Source organism: Rhinoderma darwinii, chromosome 3 (genome assembly GCF_050947455.1).
Source record: "Rhinoderma darwinii isolate aRhiDar2 chromosome 3, aRhiDar2.hap1, whole genome shotgun sequence".
NCBI classification, from domain to species: domain Eukaryota; kingdom Metazoa; phylum Chordata; class Amphibia; order Anura; family Rhinodermatidae; genus Rhinoderma; species Rhinoderma darwinii.
In genome coordinates, this window is record NC_134689.1 from 177,417,527 (window position 1) to 177,437,974 (window position 20,448).

General features: G+C 38.4%; 1 protein-coding gene across 5 annotated transcripts in view; it reads right to left on the bottom strand.

Moving 5' to 3' along the window:
- Window positions 1–20,448, bottom strand: part of DOCK4 (dedicator of cytokinesis 4) — a 376,034-nt gene that overhangs the window by 154,183 nt on the left and 201,403 nt on the right. For 3 of the 5 annotated variants that reach the window (XM_075857083.1, XM_075857082.1, XM_075857086.1), the window contains 9 exons: window positions 19,445–19,551; window positions 15,869–16,025; window positions 9,182–9,279; window positions 9,022–9,102; window positions 8,813–8,913; window positions 5,987–6,068; window positions 3,814–4,014; window positions 2,932–3,124; window positions 684–811 (listed from right to left, as the gene is read on the bottom strand). In XM_075857083.1, coding sequence (XP_075713198.1) covers window positions 684–811; window positions 2,932–3,124; window positions 3,814–4,014; window positions 5,987–6,068; window positions 8,813–8,913; window positions 9,022–9,102; window positions 9,182–9,279; window positions 15,869–16,025; window positions 19,445–19,551 — 1,148 coding nt within the window. The remainder of the gene's footprint in view (window positions 1–683; window positions 812–2,931; window positions 3,125–3,813; window positions 4,015–5,986; window positions 6,069–8,812; window positions 8,914–9,021; window positions 9,103–9,181; window positions 9,280–15,868; window positions 16,026–19,444; window positions 19,552–20,448) is intronic. The other 2 variants (XM_075857085.1, XM_075857084.1) reach the window with 1 other exon arrangement.

A 20,448-nucleotide genomic window follows, 5' to 3' on the forward strand; every position in this document is an offset into this window, starting at 1 on the left:
AGGACATAGTTAAGGCTTCATTATGTACAGAAGCCGCTAGTGTTAACAGAGCCATTAAGGGAACGTCTTACTATGATAACCCATATTCATATGCCCAAATAGTGCATATGGACATCATATTAGGACAAAACCTTTTTGATTGAGAATAGGGCAGACTTGGTGCATCCATCCACTACAATTGAATGGTTGTCATGAGCAGATGCGGCTTCCACTGGTGATAACTGCTGATCATCGGTAGTTAGAGAGGCATGACCCATGGCAATCATTGCCACACAAGCTTCTTTTTAAAAAGGGGTTGTCTTTGTCAGACAACTGTTTTAAATAATATTTCATAAAGGTGAATCTATATATATATTTTTTGAACTTAAGTATCATCTTCTTGCCCCCTTGGATGACAATGCATGTAGCTTCTTTAACAGGAAACAGATAAGGCCCAGCATGTAATAAAAAAATATTCTACACATTACGCAAGTTAATTTGTAATTATAGATTAGAGATGAGGCCTAGCAGTAGAGCAGGCTATTTATTAAAATTGTGGCGGGCACAATACAGATGTATATCAGGCACCTGCAGTGTATTCTCCTATATATAGATTATTGTAGAAATACAGTGAGCTCTGGATTACGGTTTATTTTAGCCTGCTGTATGTTAATGTATATAATAAGCGTCTTGCAATTACTTACAGAGCTGTTTTTCTTGCTTAGACAAAACATGTTGCTAAGGATACGTGCGCACATTACAAGATCTCTCTGCTCCTGCAGATGCTTGTGGAGGTGGTGGAGGACGACAGGGAGGAGAATAAACCGGGACTCTAAAATGACAACACATACCATATTATTATACGGGTCAGTTCGAGAATTCGACAAGCAGAGTTTACCCAAACAAATCCCAGACTATATTTTAATGAGCATTGAAGGAAATTCCATACATCAATAGGCCAGACTGAAATCATTTACTTAATAAGCCGAAAATCACATGAAACAAGGTTTGTACTAAAATAATTCTATTAAAATAAAGATTTACTTGGCATATTGACCTATATCTGTAACTACTAAAGATCTGGAAGCAGATTACTTTTAGGATCAAACATCTGACCAGAATAACTCACAGCCTATTTTTTTATGTATATTAATGGTTAGTAAATAACATCAGTCTCTATTGGTTTTATTAGTTAGGAGAGAGAGGATCAGATTTCTTCCTATTTTAGTATTGTGGTGCCTGTTGCGATAAGCATTACTGAATCAAAGCTAATTTTGCCTTGAAATTGAGCTTTGCAACACACCACGATGCATACACAAAGTATCTTAGCAATCAAAGATTTCAATTAATTGAAAAGCAACATTATCCTGGGGTTGAGTAAATAAAGCCATTAAAGCCTGTAGACCAAAGTCTTCCTGTTGAGTCTGAAAACGCGGAAAATCCATATCATTACATAGTTGATGTTGTTTGAAAAAAAGACACCGGACCATCAAGTCTGACATATAATCCTACTGAGTTACTCCAGAGGCAATAATTAAGAGAAAATAATGGACTACATAAATTAATATAAAACTAATAATCTTAAAAAAATATTCTTTAGTGGGGATTTATCAGCAAGCTACATTTTAATCAAATACTACATCATCATGTAGTGAGAGCACTCCCATATGGCGATCATCAAAATTCCGGACAGATGGCCAGCACACATTCTGCAAGTCAGGGCATATCTGCTTAAGGTCAGGTTCTCACAGCAGGATGCCATGTGTTTTTGTTAGTCAAACCTAGCACTGGATCCTAAAGTAAAAGAAAGATATATACGTGTACACTCTTGTGGATACAATTCTGGTTTTGTCTTTATAAACCATAGCTGAATTTTATGAAACACAAATAAGTAAGAGTCATGAAAACTGAGATAAGGATGGCATGTGTGAGAACCCCTACACTAAGACCAGGGGCTATTAGGACCCCACCAATTTAAAGGAAGTCTATCACCAGGAATTAGCCTATCAAAGAAGTGGCTCAGTTGCAGTGGCTTTATTCTTCGTATTTCACATGCAAATTACCTTTTTGGAGCAATGAGGGCATCACCAATGCTCCAAACTGCTCTACCTTCTATCCACAATCTGTCCCAACCTCCTTTTCTTCTTTGATTGACAGGGCCAGGCATTGTAGAAGACATGACAATGCGTGGCCCAGTATTTTTCTGAGCGTGCTCGCGCCTCAGAATCGGCGCATGCGCAGTACAGCAGTGGGGTTTCACCGGTCTACTTGGCTCTACTATGCATGCGCCGATTACGTCACACTATACCCAGGTGCTGTACTGCGAATGCGCCAATTCTCAACCTGAGGCGCGGGCATTCTCAGAAGAATACGGGGCTAGGCATAAACACGTCTTCTACACTGCCTGGCCCTTTCAATCAAAGGGGAGGGACGATGGACTGGGGCTAGAAGGTAGATCAGTTTGGAGCAATTATGACTCCCTCGTTGCTCCAAAAATCTCATTTGCATATAAAGAATAAAGTTATTAACGCTTCAACGGAGCCACTCATGTGAAAAATAAAAACAGTGTTATATTCAGGTGACGCTACACTATATTACTGCGCTGCTGCTTTTATAGGCAAAATTCTTATGACAGACTCCCTTTAACTTTTAACAATTACAGGAAACCCCCACAAATTCATGAAGTATTTATAAACAATGATACTCTTCCACAGTAGAAGCATCATAAAAAAAAATATATACGCCATAACTGTATTTTAAGATATTATTTTATTAAAGCCAACCACCAGATGACTTTTTGTTTAAACAGGTATACACCTAACCATTTTGTCTCCATGACAGTACCAGATAAAAGGCAAAGTCCAATATAATTATAGCACAGTGTTCCTATTTGTAGCTTTTAGGTCTATACATAAATGTCTAAATACACAAAATATGTAATCCTGCCCTTACCAGGATTGCTATAGAGCTCGCTCTCCACTGTCTTTGCAATGCATTGAAGTTTTGTGTCCTGAAGGGAGTCATCCGCATGCATGATAGTTGGCAGACTGCCCAGAGTATCATGCACCAAGTTTGCTACTTCCCGAACATCAAACAGCTTCAGCAGCTCTGAGTATACAGCTGGGAAAGAATTCAGAAAAACAGCCTGGAGAAGTATGGAAACACAAGAAATATAGTCAGGGGACAATCTAATGATTAAAATCTTATATTTATTAAAGTGATAATTACAACCTTTGGAAAGTGTTCCTCATCTGTTCTGTATATAAGATAAGATAACCTGCAATAATATTATATAAATAAAATCCCAATTGTGGTGCATTTCATGGCAACGTAGAGGGCCACACCAGAATAGGTAAGTGTACAATTTAAAGTTTTCCATTTTTACCCAATAATGTCATGGATCCTGATAGTCCCAGCTCCATGTTCTATAAGAGAACTACTTCCCTGACACTAATGCCACATCCAAACACTAAGCCCCTGATAACAACCAATCATAGTAGACACCTCACATTTTTATTTAATGACGGCTTTCTTAAAACAACGTTCTGTTCTAACAATTTTAGGTGTTTGCCATGATTTTGAACCTGTCCTTTAAAAATCTGCCAAGTGTTCCTTAGCAACAGGCACTGCCACTGTGTCAACATTTACTGTTACTAGCAAATTGTCTTTTTGTAGTCTGTTGCCAAGGAGCATTTGATAGAACTTTAGATTATGCTTAAAAAAAAAAGAGAAATATCTTTTGAAACTGATCAGAATATGTTAGTGCTATACAAATAAAAATGGTGATGAATAGTATTGCCTGTTTATAAAAACAACAGTAGAGAAAGAGCATACTTTGAGCTGAATTAAAGGAAAACCAGCAACCTGTGACTGAGACAAAGCACTTGTTCCTTTGCTTTCTTTGGATAGGAAAAAACGGATTGACATCATAAGTTCTTGAATACTGCAACGGAATTCTTCCTCATTCTGTCCCCCAGTTGCAAATGAAAATAGTTTTCGAGATTGAACAATATACTTAAAAATATATTCTTGGGCCTACAATATTAAAAGAAAAAAAAAATCACCACCACTGTAATAATTTTTTTCAATAGTAAGAATTATCAGAAGGAGCCGCATTATCCAAAACTAGAGAAACGGTAAAAAGGATGCAACATTTAGACAACTGAATTACTTTATGTAAGGTAATTTATACCTAATGTTTCAAGGATTTAACCTTTGGTTTGTGTGACTACTACAACAACTAGTGATCTAAGACATGTACCGTATTTTTCGGACTATAAGACGTCTTATAGTCGGCAGTCAACGGATCCGGCAGCGCCGGGCCCCCTGACCGCTTCTTACTTAACCCCTTCCCGATCCATGATGTGCCGGCATATCATGGAGCGGGGAGGGGATGATGTTTGGAGCGGAGCGGGCTCACAGGCCGAGCCTGTCCCATACACTGCAAGTGTCAGCTGTGTTTTACAGCTGACACGCTGCTCTAACGGCTAGTAACAGCAATGGTGCTGTTCCTGGCCGTTCAACTAGTTAAATGCCGCGGTCATTAGCGACCGCGGCATTTATAGGGGTCTTCCCTCTAAGGCATTTATGACATAATCACAGGATATCTTCAAAAAAGTAGTAGGACAACAGCACACGTCTCCAAGTCTTCAAAATAGTATATTTATTGTCAAGACATCCGCAAAAAAAAAAGTCAACGTTTCGACCCATGGTGAGAGAAGGGTCTGTACCTGGCTTGACAGTATGACACCGGGACCTAAGCTGCTTTATTACCCTTCTTTTTGGATCAATATCCACAGCATATGTCATAAATGTTAGATATATGCGGGTCCGCACCTATCTCTAGAACGGGGCCCCGTAAACCCCGTTCTATCTTACCCAGCTCCGCTGACTCCCTGCCACGTCCTGGTTAGGTGGTCGGGAGTTACCGAAACAGCTAAGTGTTTCCGTAACTCCCATAGAAGTGAATGGGAGTTACGGAAACAGCGTAGCACCGCGAGCTATGCTGTTTCCAGAACTGGGTAGCTATGAAAACAGCATAACTTGCTGAGCTATGCTGTTTCCATAACTCCGATAGAACTGAATAGAAGTTACGGAAACAGCGTAGCGTGCTATGCTGCTTCTGTAACAGCCATTCACTACTATGAGAGTTACGGAAACAGCGTAGCTCAGCGAGTTACTCTGTTTCCGTGACTCATCCATGTATTGCAGTGTATTGTACCAGCAATATAATGATCGCTGGTTCAAGTCCCCTAGGGGAACTAATGAAATGTGTTAAAAAAAGTTATATACATTTTCAGGAGTGTAAAATAATATTAAAAGTTAAAAAAAAAAAAAACTTTTCCCATTTTTCACCAAGCACTATGTAAAAATAAAAAAATATATATAAAAAATTGGTATTGCTGCGTCCGTTAAAAGTCCGAAACTATTATAATATAGCATTATTTGACTCGCATGGCAAACGGCGTAAAAAAAATATTGAAAATCCCAGAATCTTTGTTTTTTGGTCACCAAAGCGCTAAAAAAAATTACATAAAAAGTGAGAAAAAATTGTATGTACCAAATGGTGCTAATGAAAAATACAGCTCATCCCGCAAAAAAAAAGCCCTCACAACGCCCAAACGATGAAAAAATATAAAAGTTATGGCTCTCAGAATGTGGTGAAACAGAACAAATAATTTTTTTTAACCAATAGCTTTTTCTTTGTAAAAGTAGTAAAATATTAAATTTTTCCCATTTTCTGTTGTCTAAAACCTGGGTTCATCTTATAGTCAGGTGCATCTTATGGTCCGAAAAATATGGTAAGTGAACAGCTAGGATAATGAACTATGTTTGAGACCCAGCTACTGTTTCTACATAATCCTGGCTACTGCAGTTATTAAAGTTACAAAAATAGGCCGATTGCCAATTATCACCAGATCAAAGTGAAGCAGCATAAATCAGTAAAGAAAAGATCAACCTGTATGTAAATGAGTACAAAAGTACATCTGATTCTCCCTTTCATTACCTTCAATACCTCCTGGATATGCTCTTGCCGTTCAGCTTCAATTATTCGGTCCACATACCATTTCAGCACTTTTATGAGGTCTCTGAAAAGTCACAAGAAAACTTATAAATGAGGTTTTATGAAACATAAAAAGATTACAATATGAAAATGAAAAATTAAAAGTAAATAATACTAGCTCTAGAACAGGGGCCCATAACTTTTTTTCATTATTTAAATGGGCTGCAACAAATATTCACAGAATGTATATAGCATACAAATGTTAAACATATTTAGGGTTCAGTTAAAGGAACACTTCAGCTTTAACTGATACACCGTGTTATGACTAGTGCAGAGCCTAAGTGGGGCACAACCCAAGGAGTCCCCCTTTCGAGTCCGTGTGTCATGCACCTCTCTCTAACGGCTGGACTAGGCATAACACAGTGGACCTTATTTACCAAAATTGGCCTTAGCAACCAATTAGTTTGACCAACAATTCCAAAAATGCACTGGAAAATACTTTCACCACAGTGCATATGATTAGTTGCTATAGCCTGTTTTTCTATTAGACAGTTTTGATAAATGAGGCCCATTGTATCAGTTCTTAAATAGGACCTGTCACTCCTGACATTTCTATTTTAGTAAATACTTTTAGTCCCCATTAACTAACAATTCTGGAGCTATTTTTCTTAATCTAAGTTGTGCAGTTCCTCAGTTATTCTTCTTAGAAATGTATGAATCAAGTGACAACTGGGTGTTACCATTCCCCTTGTCAAAGGGGTGTGTCCCTACACAGTCTCACACCAGTAACTGGTAACACCCAGTTGTCAATTTATTCATAAATTTCTAGGATGAATAACAGGAACGGTCTGATAACTTCTGTCCTTAGTAAAACCGTGCTGGCTGTCACTTATAATACTATTTTTCAGGATTATGTGCCAAAAATAGTATCATAAGTGACAGCCAGCATGGTTTTACTAAGAACAAAAGTTGTCAGACCAACCTGATTTGTATTTATGAAGAGGTGAGCAGAAGCCTAGACACAGGGGCCGCTGTGGATATAGTGTTTTTGGACTTTGCAAAGGCATTCGACACTGCCCCTCATAGACGTCTAATGGGTAAATTAGGGACTATAGGTTTAGAAAGTATCGTTTGTAATTGGATTGAGAATTGGCTCAAGGACCATATCCAGAGAGTTGTGGTCAATGATTCCTACTCTGAATGGTCCCCGGTTATAAGTGGTGTGCCCCAGGGTTCAGTGCTGGGACCACTATTATTCAACTTATTTATTAATGATATAGAGGATGGGATTAATAGCACTATTCCTATTTTTGCAGATGACACCAAGCTATGTAGTATTGTTCAGTCTATGGAAGATGTTCGTAAATTGCAAGCTGATTTGAGCCTACTAAGTGTTTGGGCATCCACTTGGCAAATGAAGTTTAATGTAGATAAATGTAAAGTTATGCATCTGGGTACCAAATCACCTGCATGCATCATATGTCCTAGGGGGAGCTACACTGGGGGAGTCACTTGTTGAGAAGGATCTGGGTGTACTTGTAGATCATAAACTAAATAACAGCATGCAATGTCAATCAGCTGCTTCAAAGGCCAGCAAGATATTGTCGTGTATTAAAAGAGGCATGGACTTTACAAAGCATTAGTGAGGCCTCATCTAGAATATGCAGTTCAGTTCTGGGCTCCAGTTCATGGAATGGATGCCCTGGAGTTTGAAAAAATACAAACAAGAGCAACGAAACTAATAAGGGGCATGGAGAATCTAAGTTATGAGGAATAATTAAAAGAATTAAACCTATTTAGCCTTGAAAAAAGCCGACTAAGTGGGGGACATGATTATATTGTAAAAAACCGCAAGTGTGAACACAACCCAGCGGTTGTTCAGAATTATTTCTCTGATATTATACTTAGGAAATAAATATATATATATATATATATAAAATAAATGTTATTTATCCTCTAAGGGACTCAATTTATGTATAGAAGATCAATTCCAATTGTATGGTACCTTTTCCTGGCCAGGAGATTTTTTTAAACTTGTGTGTATATATTTATATTCCCGAAAATATTCGGAGTTCAAAATAAAGTATTTTTCATAAATTTCTATTAACCCAAGAGTGCCTAGTTATATTTCTGGAATATTTTTTCTTTTCTTTTTGTTTTTTTATATATCCTTTATCAGAAATGGCACCGTGCTATATTTAAATTACATTTCTGGGTATTTCTATCAGGTATGGTTTAGTAATAACCACATCTTGTTCTATAGGGGACATGATTAACTTATATAAATATATGAATGGCACATATAAAAAATATGGTGAAATCCTGTTCCATGTAAAACCCACTCAAAAAACAAGGGGGCACTCCCTCCGTCTGGAGAAAAAAAGGTTCAATCTGAAGAGGTGACAAGTCTGGTTTACTGTGAGAACAGTGACTCTATGGAATGGTCACCGCAGGAGCTGGTCACAGTAGCTACAGTAGATGGCTTTAAAAAAGTCTTAGACAATTTCCTAGAACGAAAAAATATCAGCTCCTATGTCAAGGTGTAGACATTTTTCCCTTCCCTTTTCCCATCCCTTGGTTGAACTTGATGGACGTGTGTCTTTTTCAACCATACTAACTATGTAACGATAACTTAGATTTGTAAGAAAAGAAGCTCTAGAATTGTATTTAATGGGGAATACAATTATTTACTAAAACAGACATGCCGCTTTGCATTGAAAGGCAAAAAGGTATTGACACATTTTGGATTTTGACTGTCCCTCCTGCTGCAGGACACATTTCAATTACATATCAGCTAAAAATAACAAAATACTAATGATCATACTGTACCTGTAAGCAAGGGCACCTGAAAAATGTCCTTCTATGTAAGTATCCATTACTGGTTTAAAGTGCTGAAATTTACTGTCTTGTAGTAAATTTATTATATGAACCTAAAAACACAAAACATCATTAGAAGAAAAGGTAAAAAATTAGAACATTTTATTAGACGGCTTTTATAACTTTTTAAATGGTTAGCCAATACTGTTAGCGGCACTCACCAAGCAATCAAAGACTTTTGAGCTGAACTGAGAACTTTCATTCAAAATGCCAAATAAGGTGTCCAGTGTGTCCTGCAGAAACTGTGGAGGGCAAAAGTTGCAGGTTTAACAATTTACTGCTGTAACGGGGAGAGTCATTTACTCACACTAGGCAGCTTACCTTCACAATTTCAGAGCCATCAATCTCCTTTAACTTAGACAAAGACCCTGGGATTTTATCTGGGTGCATCCTCCATTTAAGTAGATCCAGCATGTCCCCTAAGAAGCAGTAAAGAATAAAAAAATAAAATAACATGGCTTATAATCACATTTCATTGGATTTTTAGACATGGGCAAAGAAAGCTAATACCAATTGACACAAACATTATTGTTAGAAAGCCGCCTGAGGGAAGGGAATGTCTTACCTTTAAAAGAGAGACAATACAAAATGACATATAGTAAATTAGAAGCAATCGGAATAGTTTTAGTTTCTTACTATGTTTTCTTTTTTTTTTACCCAACCAAATATATTGTATTTTTTTCAACTCAGCTGTCAATAGGATTTCCAACCAAACTGGTTGTCATTTTTTACTTAACAACTGACAAACAACGGTCACTTTGCTGTACATTGAGAAAAATTAATATTTCGGTAGAAATCCTTTTAAAAAGGCAACAATTGACAGTAATGTTTTTGGTTTTTTTTTCTCTGTAAGGTGTTATCTAGATTTTAATATCAGTGTTCTTTTATCTGAGCATTAAACGTTCAGCTGAGACCATCTCCATATACATTTCAATACAGACATTGAATTTTATGCATGTGACATGTCTATGAAGGCTGCTTAAATAATACTGATGTATATGAGCAGTGAAGGGGTTTTTCTCTCAGGAACCAATTTTTTTTAGTGTGTGTAAATTGCAAAGTGAAAGAACATTCAATGCTCAGATAAATGGACACTATTGGTAAAGACCCTCTAGTAAATGATTCCGGAAAGATCTCCAGAAACTAACAATACAGTAATAGTAAGTAATACTGAAGTTGACAACACTCTGTCATTGTACATTGGTGATAAATGTAAGTGTTTTTTAAAGTCCCTCTGTCATGAGATTGTTGCACTTTAATAGAATGACCATCCAGGGCTAAGCCCTTTAACTGAGATGAACAAGAATACTAAAAAGGGCTCACAATGTAAGAAAATATAGTATTAAACACTCTCTCAGGGGAGGGGGAGGCAGAGAGGTAACTCATATTAGCCAATTAGGAAATTCCTTGAAATTCAAGAAGCACATTTTAGATTTGTAGTGATAAAAGACTTTTAAATGATTTTCTTCCTACGATACTTCACAAACTAAATGCAAAACATACAATGGACCCCACATGAGTGGTAAGGTATATTTGGTAAGGTATATTTGGTATTTACAGATTGGCCAAGGGCAAAAAATTACCTATTATCCTCTTAACTAAATATAAAATAAAACATTACTTTTATTAACTAAAATAAAACCCAAACAAGGAAACCTTTACCAATAAACTGATTAAAATGTTTATATTCTGCACTTTAATGTTTTTATAATCATATATGAGAGCTATTGTGGCTTAGTTCAAAACACGATATTAGATATCGGTAACAGCAGGACAATGGTGAACCGAGGGCCCACTGCACCAGCGTAAGGTCTGACAATAGCTCTGAGGATTTCATCGAGGTACCTAAGAACAGTTATGCTCTGTGGACACCACCTGCAAAACCATTCCCTTTTTGGGGGTCGTCTTGCTGTTGCATCTCCAGTGAACCTGTTGTCACTTTCAGTTGCTCCAAGGCAGGTGAAATTAATTCACAATCGCTTATACTTAATAACCGGACAAATTGATATCCTAGAAGTTTAACCCTTTCACCTGGACATAACTGCATGTCCTGGTGCGGGGGGGGGGGGGGTGAAGGATGGTGCGCGGTCAATATCCTAGAAGTTTAACCCTTTGGGTATGTGCACACACACTAATTACGTCCGTAATTGACGGACGTATTTCGGCCGCAAGTAGTGGACCGAACACAGTGCAGGGAGCCGGGCTCCTAGCATCATACTTATGTACGATGCTAGGAGTCCCTGCCTCTCCGTGGAACTACTGTCCCGTACTGAAAACATGATTACAGTACGGGACAGTTGTCCTGCAGAGAGGCAGGGACTCCTAGCGTCGTACATAACTATGATGCTAGGAGCCCGGCTCCCTGCACTGTGTTCGGTCCGGGACTTGCGGCCGAAATACGTCCGTCAATTACGGACGTAATTAGTGTGTGTGCACATACCCTTTCACGCACCTGGACATAACTGCACGTCCTGGTGTAGGGGGGTGAAGTATGGTGCGGGCTCACGCGCTGAAAACGCTTCAGGTGTTAGCTGTGTATTACAGCTGACACCTTGCACTAACTGACAGGAAAAGTGATCGCTCTGTTCCTGGCCATTTAACCACTTAGATGCCGTAGTCAATAGCGACCGTGGCATCTAACCCCCTCCGATAGCCCATTGGCTTCACCATGACGTGATTGAGGGTGCCGATGGTTGTGATGGCAGTTCGGAGACTTAATGAAGGCCTGCCTCTGCCAAGGCTTTATGGAAGCCTGTAAAAAAATGACGATTTACTGCAGTACATTAGTATCGCTGGCTCAGTAATCCCCTAGGGGGAATGAAAAAGAGTGTAAAAAAAAAGTTAACACCCTTTACCAATTTTACCTCTAGATTAATGCAAAAAATAAAAAAAATATTGGTATCGATGCGTCGATAAAAGTCCAAACTATTACACCGTGACATTATTTAACTTGAATGGTGAAAGCCGTAAAAAAAAATAATTTGAAAACACCAGAATCGCTTAGTGCTAAAAATAAATATTTATTAAAAGCGATCAAAAGTTGTATGTACCAAAGAGTGGTACCAATAAAAACTACAGCTCATTCTGCAAAAAATAAACCCTTACACCACTCAATCGACAAAAAAAAAAAAAGTTATGGCTCTCAAAATGTGGTGACACTTTGTAAAAGTAATAAAACATAAAAAAAACTATATAAATTTGGTATCACCATAATTGTTTTGAGATGCAGAATAAAGATAAGTTGTCATTTTTACCGCAGGGTGCAAGTTGTAAAAACAAAACCCAAAAAACAATGGAGGAATCACATTTTTTTACAATTTTACCACACAAGAATTTTCTTTCAGTTTCTCAGTACATTATATGGTACTTTAAATAGTGCCAATAGAAACGAAAACTCCTCCCGCAAAAAATAAGTTTTCACACCACTCCATTGACTGAAAAAGAAAAAAGTAATGGCTCTTGGAAGGCGGGGAGTGAAAAACTGAAAACGGAAGAAAAAAAATGGCTTAGTCCTGAAAGAGTTCATTGAGTTAGGGTTACACTGTGATTACATAGTGTTTTTACGGCAGCCACTAACAGGCTTTATTCCGATGCAATAGCCTTTTTACGGCGCTGCATTGGAATAAGTAAACAGAGCAGGGAGCTGTCAAATCTCCCTGCTGTCAGCTACTAGAGGGAGCTGAGGGATGGGGGCATCCCTGCTTGATCGGGTGAGATCGATATTAGTATCGATCTCACACATTTAACCCCTCAGATGCGGCGCTCAATAGCGAGCACCGCATCTGAGTTGTTTTGGAGAGAGGGAGGGAGCTCCCTCTCATCCCACCGGCACCCGGCAATAGCCATTGTCTTCTATGGCAGTCGGGGGCTTAATAAAGGCCCCCAGGTCTGCCTGTAGTGTATGCCTGCTAGGTCATGTTTAATAAAATGTGAAAAAAAATAAATGAAAAACCCACTTTTCCCTCCTTTAACAAAATAAAGTAAAAAAGTTACACATATTTGGTATCGCCGCGTCCGTAACGACCCCAACTATAAACATAATACATCATTTAACCCGCATGGTGAACGCCGTAAAAAATTAAATAAAAAACCATGCAAAAATTGCTGTTTTCTTTGAATCCAGCCTTAAAAAAAATGTGATAAAAAGTTATCAAAAAGCCGCATCTACTCCAAAATGGTACCGATAAAAACTACAAGTCATCCCGCAAAAAAAAAAGCCCTCACACAATTGCATTGGCAAAAAAATTAAAAAATTTATGGCTCTTCAAATATGGAGACACAAAAACAAATAGTTATGAAAAAAAAGGGTTTTCACTGTGTAAAAGTAGTAAAACACAAAAACTATACAAATTTGGTATCGTTGCAATCGTAACAACCCACTGAATAAACTTGTTGTGTTATTTATACCACCCGGTAAACGGCGTAAATTTAGGACGCAAAAAAGTGTGGCGAAATTGCAGGTTTTTTTCTATTCCCTCCAAAAAAAGTTAATAAACGTTAATCAATAAATTCTATGTACCCCAAAATGGTGCTATTAAAAATTACACCTTGTCCCGCAAAAAACAAAACAAGACATTATACAGCTAGATCGACGCAAAAATAAAAAAAAGTTATAGCTCTTTGAATGAGACGATGGAAAAACGTAAAAAATGGTTTGGTCAGGTCTAAAATAGGCTGGTCATTAAGCAGTGTATACAGAACTTCTCCTCCCAACATGTTTCACCGTTTCACGGCGTCCTCAGGGTTTTGCTTTGGCGAGGGCACGATGATTGTAGTGACCTATAAAACTTTACTAGGTTTTCCCAACAAAAGATCGGCAATAAAAGTAAATTATCTAATACCAGTTTCTCTTACTAGCTTGATTGATATAGGCCTAAGTCAATAGTCATTGCTCTCGTAGGCCAGTAAGTCAATGTCATTATCCAATGGTCGACAGGATTATTTATCTGTTTGCGCCTTCATCAAAACGGATACGCGATGCAACGATATAGCGCAATATTAACCCATCTACTGTGCATGCCTAGGTGATTAGATTGAGGTGCCCGGGCCAATCTGCATGTCTAAGGACTTCGACATTGATGCCGGTTAATATACGGCACATGCCCAAGGACTTCAGATGCCTTATAAACAGGATGGGGACTTAAACAATACAGGACAATCTACCATAAGTACCGCATGGCCACATGCGTAAGTACTCTGTGAATTGGCCTCAAGAAGACTTACATATAACAGCAAATTAAATGGAATATAATTTTTTGAATTAGCGCTCTATTTCTTGGATATTATTACATCTAATTTGCATGATATTAATTAAGAAACAACTTGAATTTAGGAACAATATCATAATAAAAGTCATGTTCATAATGAATTAATTTTTAACAATTTCAATCATGAAATAAATGATTACTTAATTTGTATCTAAAAATATGTTGGGAGAATATATTACTACAGTGCATTATCTATTCTACACAATTCTGAGTACTATTACACTCTGATTTTTATAGGAGGAATTGTATAGATAAAGAAAATATTTTTGGTTATGGCAGATTTCCCAAAGAGCAGAAAACAAAATCAATGTAATCCTATATATCCAGCATGTTTCATCTTTTAGCTTTTTATCTGAATTTCCACTTCTGGGTCCTAATTTTACTTGTTAAATGCCCCAGTATTAACATCACCTCCATGTACCAGGCGAATATTTCTTGCCAATGATATATCAACACTTGTATTAATGGAACTCAAATGTTTGGAGATACGTCGTCATAGTTCTTGAATGGTCTTTCCAACATTCATTTTTTTGGGCAAGTTCATTTAGCCAAATAGATGATGCCCTAGCTGCAACAATTGATAAATTGTCATATATCCTATTTTGTGACATCAATTAGACTTTCGAAATCATTCGTTTTCACCATGAAATGGCAGAAGGAACAGGTTTCACAAGGGAAAGAGCCTTTGGATCTAAGCCAAGTTGATGGATTCTCTTATTCACCTTACAAATGGCTACATACCAAAAAGTCACGTAGCTTTTTCCCACGTCGGTAAGTGACACTAGGGTATGTTGGTAACACGTCATTATTGGCCTTGAAGATTGGCCAATTTCTATATAATATAGACTTCACCTCAGTAGCATATACGTCGAAAGTGCTTATGCATCTAATTGTCGTCATAATATTCATGTTAAGTTTGTCTTTTAAAAGGTCCCTTCTTGAACTCGCCCTAGCCCTTGCCTATTCTCAAAGGCATGTCTCAAAGGTTTTTGGTTTAACTGCTTTCCTGAAATCTCTGATAAATCATATTCAGATTTAAAATCATTTTCATCTGCTCAGTTCCTAAGGGCCATCTTAATCAAATCACGGAAATTTATGTTAAGAATATAAACAAACTACTCAAATAATTGTTTGTACCCGAACCAAAAGATCCAAATATTGTCCAAAATATGTGACTAGTATAAAAACTCAAATCTTCTGTAATGTGTTTGTGTAATTTGGAGCACTAACCTCGCATATCCTGTATCTGTTTTGCTTTGCTCTCTGACTCTGCGCTATGCAGACTAAGCGGTATTCTGTTTAAGCTGAATGTGAAGTGGTCAACTAGTTTATGATGAGGGACACGTGTGTATATACCGTAACTCAAAAATAACTAAATACGTTTTTATTTGGCTTTCTGGTTGGATTATACATCACAGCACTGTATTGTAGATTAACATTCTGAATACATGTGCTAGGTACAGTAATTTACAAATGAAGCAAGCAGAAAATATCTTGAAATCTCAATGTTTATCATGTGAATATTACTACTATTTTTGTAAGAGCTCTTCAGTACCTGTCATAAGCACTCACTTCATTTTGTTTCGAAAACACACCTCTGAGCCCTGCATATAAACAGTCTGCGCTGTCATTCCTGCAGAAGCAGCAAAGCCTTGATCACAACATTACAGAGCTACATAAAAGGCAATTCTAGCATGGCAGCATAGTTAATATTTGATGAAACATTTCTCTAATTCCATACCGTTTTGTGTCAGCTTGGTTGAACAAAGGAATGAGGTTATCCAAAAAGACTCTTTTGTATTTTTAACAGCTTGATTATTATTTCCGTGTAGATTTCCTTTTAAAAATGGGAGTTTGAGGTAGCGACAGGAATCTTGGAAAACGGTGTTCTCTTCACACTGCAACAAGCAACAACAAAGTAGAATTGTACCCCATGTCTACTGTCACAGTAATGCAAAAAGGGGACTGTTCTTGAAGGCATAACAAACATGTGCAGCCATAAAAAAGAATTCTTATGTATTTTTAATAGAATTTACTCTTGATGGGTGAAGGGAAAGAATAATACTATAATTATTACAGTGAATATCTCTTTTTAGCTTATAAAATAGATAAGGTTTCAGAAGATTCATAAATATTAACTACGTTTTATCTTCCATTATTGTGTCTATAAGAAGTTGCATTTAATTATGTATTTTATAAAGTAGAAGCTTCTAAATTCTATATTCCTCATTCTCTATTAATGTATTAATTTGCACTCTAACAATGCACTACACATAATATAGCATAACAATGAAACACTAAACCATAATACTTAATCATTAAAGGCTATGGACACCTATGGTATAAATGCATTTAGTTGGAGATTAAAACAACTTTTGGAATTAACTGTAACTTATAAAAAGCAGTGTTTCACTTCAGTAGCTTCTATGTATAGTTCATGTAGATAAATGCTGCAGAAAGCCGTTTTGAGCTGAATCGGTCAGTGAGCTGCACTGACGGCTCGGTTGACATTGGCTCCTGTACAATTTTCTAAGCTCACTTCTGTTCAAGTCAAAGTGGACCCACTTTGACTTGATCGGAACTGAGCTTAGAAAACACGGGAGCCGCTGTCAGCTGAGCCGTCAGTGAAGCTCACTGACGGAGTCGTCTCAGTGCGGCTTTCTACAGCGTCTATGTGCTTTGATACATAGAAGCTTCAGAAGTGAAGCAACTTTTTTTTTTTAAATAAAAGTTAATTGCAAAAGTGATTATTATCATTCAATAAATGCATTTCAATAATAATAATAATCATAATAATAGTTAGAAAAAAAGACCCAAAAGTTGTACATAGTCTTTAAAGCAGATCGGTCTTCATTTAAAGAGTACCTCCTATCTCAGAATGACGTAAATAAATAGTAACATCTAATTACCCACTGCAAGACAAAAAAATTCCCATATTGTGCAATTTTTCTAGAGATATAGCCCTTTTTCTGTCTCACATCTACTTGTGCAAATTCTTCCACTGGAATACAGAAGGGGTTGGCACTTCCTGATTTATACGTCTGACAGGGTACTGTGCCTAGTGCACAGTTCCCTTACTTCCCATGCTGCTGAGCCTTCTCTCATTTATATACAACAGTAAATAATATAGACTCGCAACCGGTACAAAAAGACGACCGAGCATAGCACATCCTCACATGCTCCAACTTCTAGGTCACTGTGGTTTTATACAGTACAACTGGCTAGCAGTGCGTCCCAAAATGCATCTCTTAAACATAGAATCCGTAGCCAGCATCTGTAAGAGCTGGCTACAGATTCCCCTAGACAAAGAACATATGCCGCACAAGTAACATATACAGGCGGAGAAATGAGTGGGGGAGAACAAGGGATGAAAGCTATTAAAGTTATATTCGGAAAATACTTATAATCATACTAATAAATAATATATATACACACTTTAAGGGGAACATAGTATGGGGACAGGGATAACTCTACTATTAGCCCAAACGGCACAAAAAAATATTGTGCCATTTGGCTAATAGCAGCTAAGAAAATAATACAGTAAACTCCTATTTGTCTGCTGTAATCATGAGGAGTGTGTTGCGAAGGGCTGCTGTATATCTGCATATATACACCACAGTCTTCAATAACTGGTTAAGGGGTGGGGATAGCGCTCCCCTCATAAATACAACAGACTTTTAACTATTAGGGCTTATTCAGACAAACGTGTGTCGATTTGCACCTGTGCGGGACCTGTTTTCACAGATTGACATGTCCTATTTTTTTAGGGGCCGTCTACACCGTCTGTTAAAACAATGGCCGTGTGAATAGCCCCATAGAAATACATGCAGCCATGTGCCGGCTGTTGAAAAAATGTTGGTCACGCGGACGATTTTAACGTTCGTCTGTATAGGCTCTAAGCCCGTTGTATTCTTTGCTAGCTGCTATTTGGGCTAATACTAGTGTGGACCTGTCTCCATACTATTTTTCTCTTAAACAGGGCAGGATAGTATGATGACAGATTTGCTTTAAGTCTCTGTTAGTTTAAGGGTATGTTCACACGGCCAAATTTCAGACGTATACGAGGCGTATTATGCCTCGTTTTACGTCTGAAAATACGGCTCCAATACGTCGGCAAACATCTGCCCATTCATTTGAATGGGTTTGCCGACGTACTGTGCAGACGACCTGTTATTTACGCATCGTCGTTTGACAGCTGTCAAACGACGACGCGTAAAAATACAGCCTCGTCAAAAGAAGTGCAGGACACTTCTTTGGACGTTTTTGGAGCTGTTTTCTCATAGACTCCAATGAAAACAGCTCCAAAAACGGACGTAAAAAACGCCGCAAAAACGCCGCGAAAACGGCGCGAAAAACGCCGCGAAAAATGCGAGTTGGTAAAAAAAACGTCTGAAAAGCAGGGTCTGTTTTCCCTTGAAAACAGCTCTGGATTTTCAGACGTTTTTGTTGACTACGTGTGAACATACCCTAAAGGCTTATGCATTGCAAATTTACAGGGCTGTAATTTGAGAAATAAGAAACTATAATATGCACGATGCTCTGAATACTATGATATTAAACAAAGCAGAAAGATCCAATTAGTAATGTTCAATATGATTACATGAAAAAAAACACAAACAAAACCTGCCTAAGGCCCAATGCACACAACCGTGACCCCATTTAAAGGAGCACAGCCCGTAAAAAGCTTAAAATAGGACTTGTCCTATCTTTTGCGGAGCCTTTCTACAACACGGACACCTTTCTGAAAATATACAAGAAGTTGTCCTGGGGCAATAGAAGTGAATGAGTCCGTAATTACGAACCGTCGTGTGCATGGGGCCTGACATCATTAATTTCTCCTGTAATTTCTAATATTAAAGAAAATACATTCATGTCATATCAGTCACAGGCATTTCCCAACATTACATACGTTTTCCCATAGAAGAGTCCCCCATTCAGTAGCCTCCCTCTATTAACCAGGGCAGAGGACCACTGAAAAAGTCGCCCCTGCTGAGGAGTACTCAGCACCACCATGTACTACATGGTCAACCATTTAATCGAATGGCAAATATAATACCCTGATAGGATGACCACTTTACTGGAAATACATCTGGGAAATAATACTATGTGAAAATAATCTCTCAGAATTAAGGAGGATTAAAGGGGTTGTACAAGAATAAAAAAAACATGAGTGCTTTCTTGCAGAAAGAACACCGCATTTGTCCATGGGCTGTGTTTTGTTTTGCAACTCCACTCCATTGAAGTGAATGGGGATGAACTGCATTACCACACAGCACCTACAGCAAGATTGACATCTTCACTGAAATTGGTACATTACCTTATGTACAATGAGTTCATGCGTGCCATCTGGAAAAGTTCGACCATCTTCTTGCATCAGTGGAATGAATGAAAAGCCAAACAGTTTTTTTTCACCCTTCTCCTTTGCTAATTGAGAAGAAAAAAAACAAAAAAAAACAGACAAAAATGATAGTCCAATACAACTACTGCATACATTCCATATAGCAATAAATGGGAAGGGACACATGTGAAGTTGTTATTTCTGTTTACATAAAAACCTGCTGCCGTCTACAAGAAAACTGCAGTGATTTGTTCTTATCTCAATGAATTACTTACTTTAGAATAATATTGTTACCATATAGACACACTGGCGTAGCTATAGGGGTCGCAGCGGTCGCAATTGCGACCGGGCCCCGAAGCCAGGGGGGCCCATGGCCCCCCGCACCACATCAATAAAAAGTTACTATAGCAACTCGGGCCGCGGGCCCCTGTTACTATAGTAACATACTTTACTTACCTTCCTGGTTCCGGATGGCAGCCGAGGTCATGACGTCAAGCGCTGTGCGCAGCGCATGACGTCACAGCGCTATGCGCCGCGCACAGCATCGAGACGACAGAACTCCCGCCGCGGCCGAAGAGGAAGGTAAGGTTAGCCCTGACTGGCGGGGTCCGACTCACGGGATCCGCCAATCAGCTGTTTTGAAGGGGCCGCAGCACTCGTACAAGAGCTGCTCCCCTTCATTCCTGTCACTTCATTCCGGTCACACTGTGAATCCGTGTCGGCGATTCACAGTGTGAGCGAGTAGTGAAATGAAGGGGAAGCAGCTCTCGTACGAGTACTGCGGCCCCTTCAAAACAGCTGATTTGCGGGTCCCGAGAGACACATCAGCTATTGATGGCCTATCCTGAGGATAGGCCATCAATGTATAGGGACTGCACAACCCCTAAGCCTACGATGTATCAGGCTTAGGGGGCCCATGAGACAGGATCACAGATTGTGTGATCCTCTCTGCTGGGCCCTGTATCTAAGCCAATCACATGGTA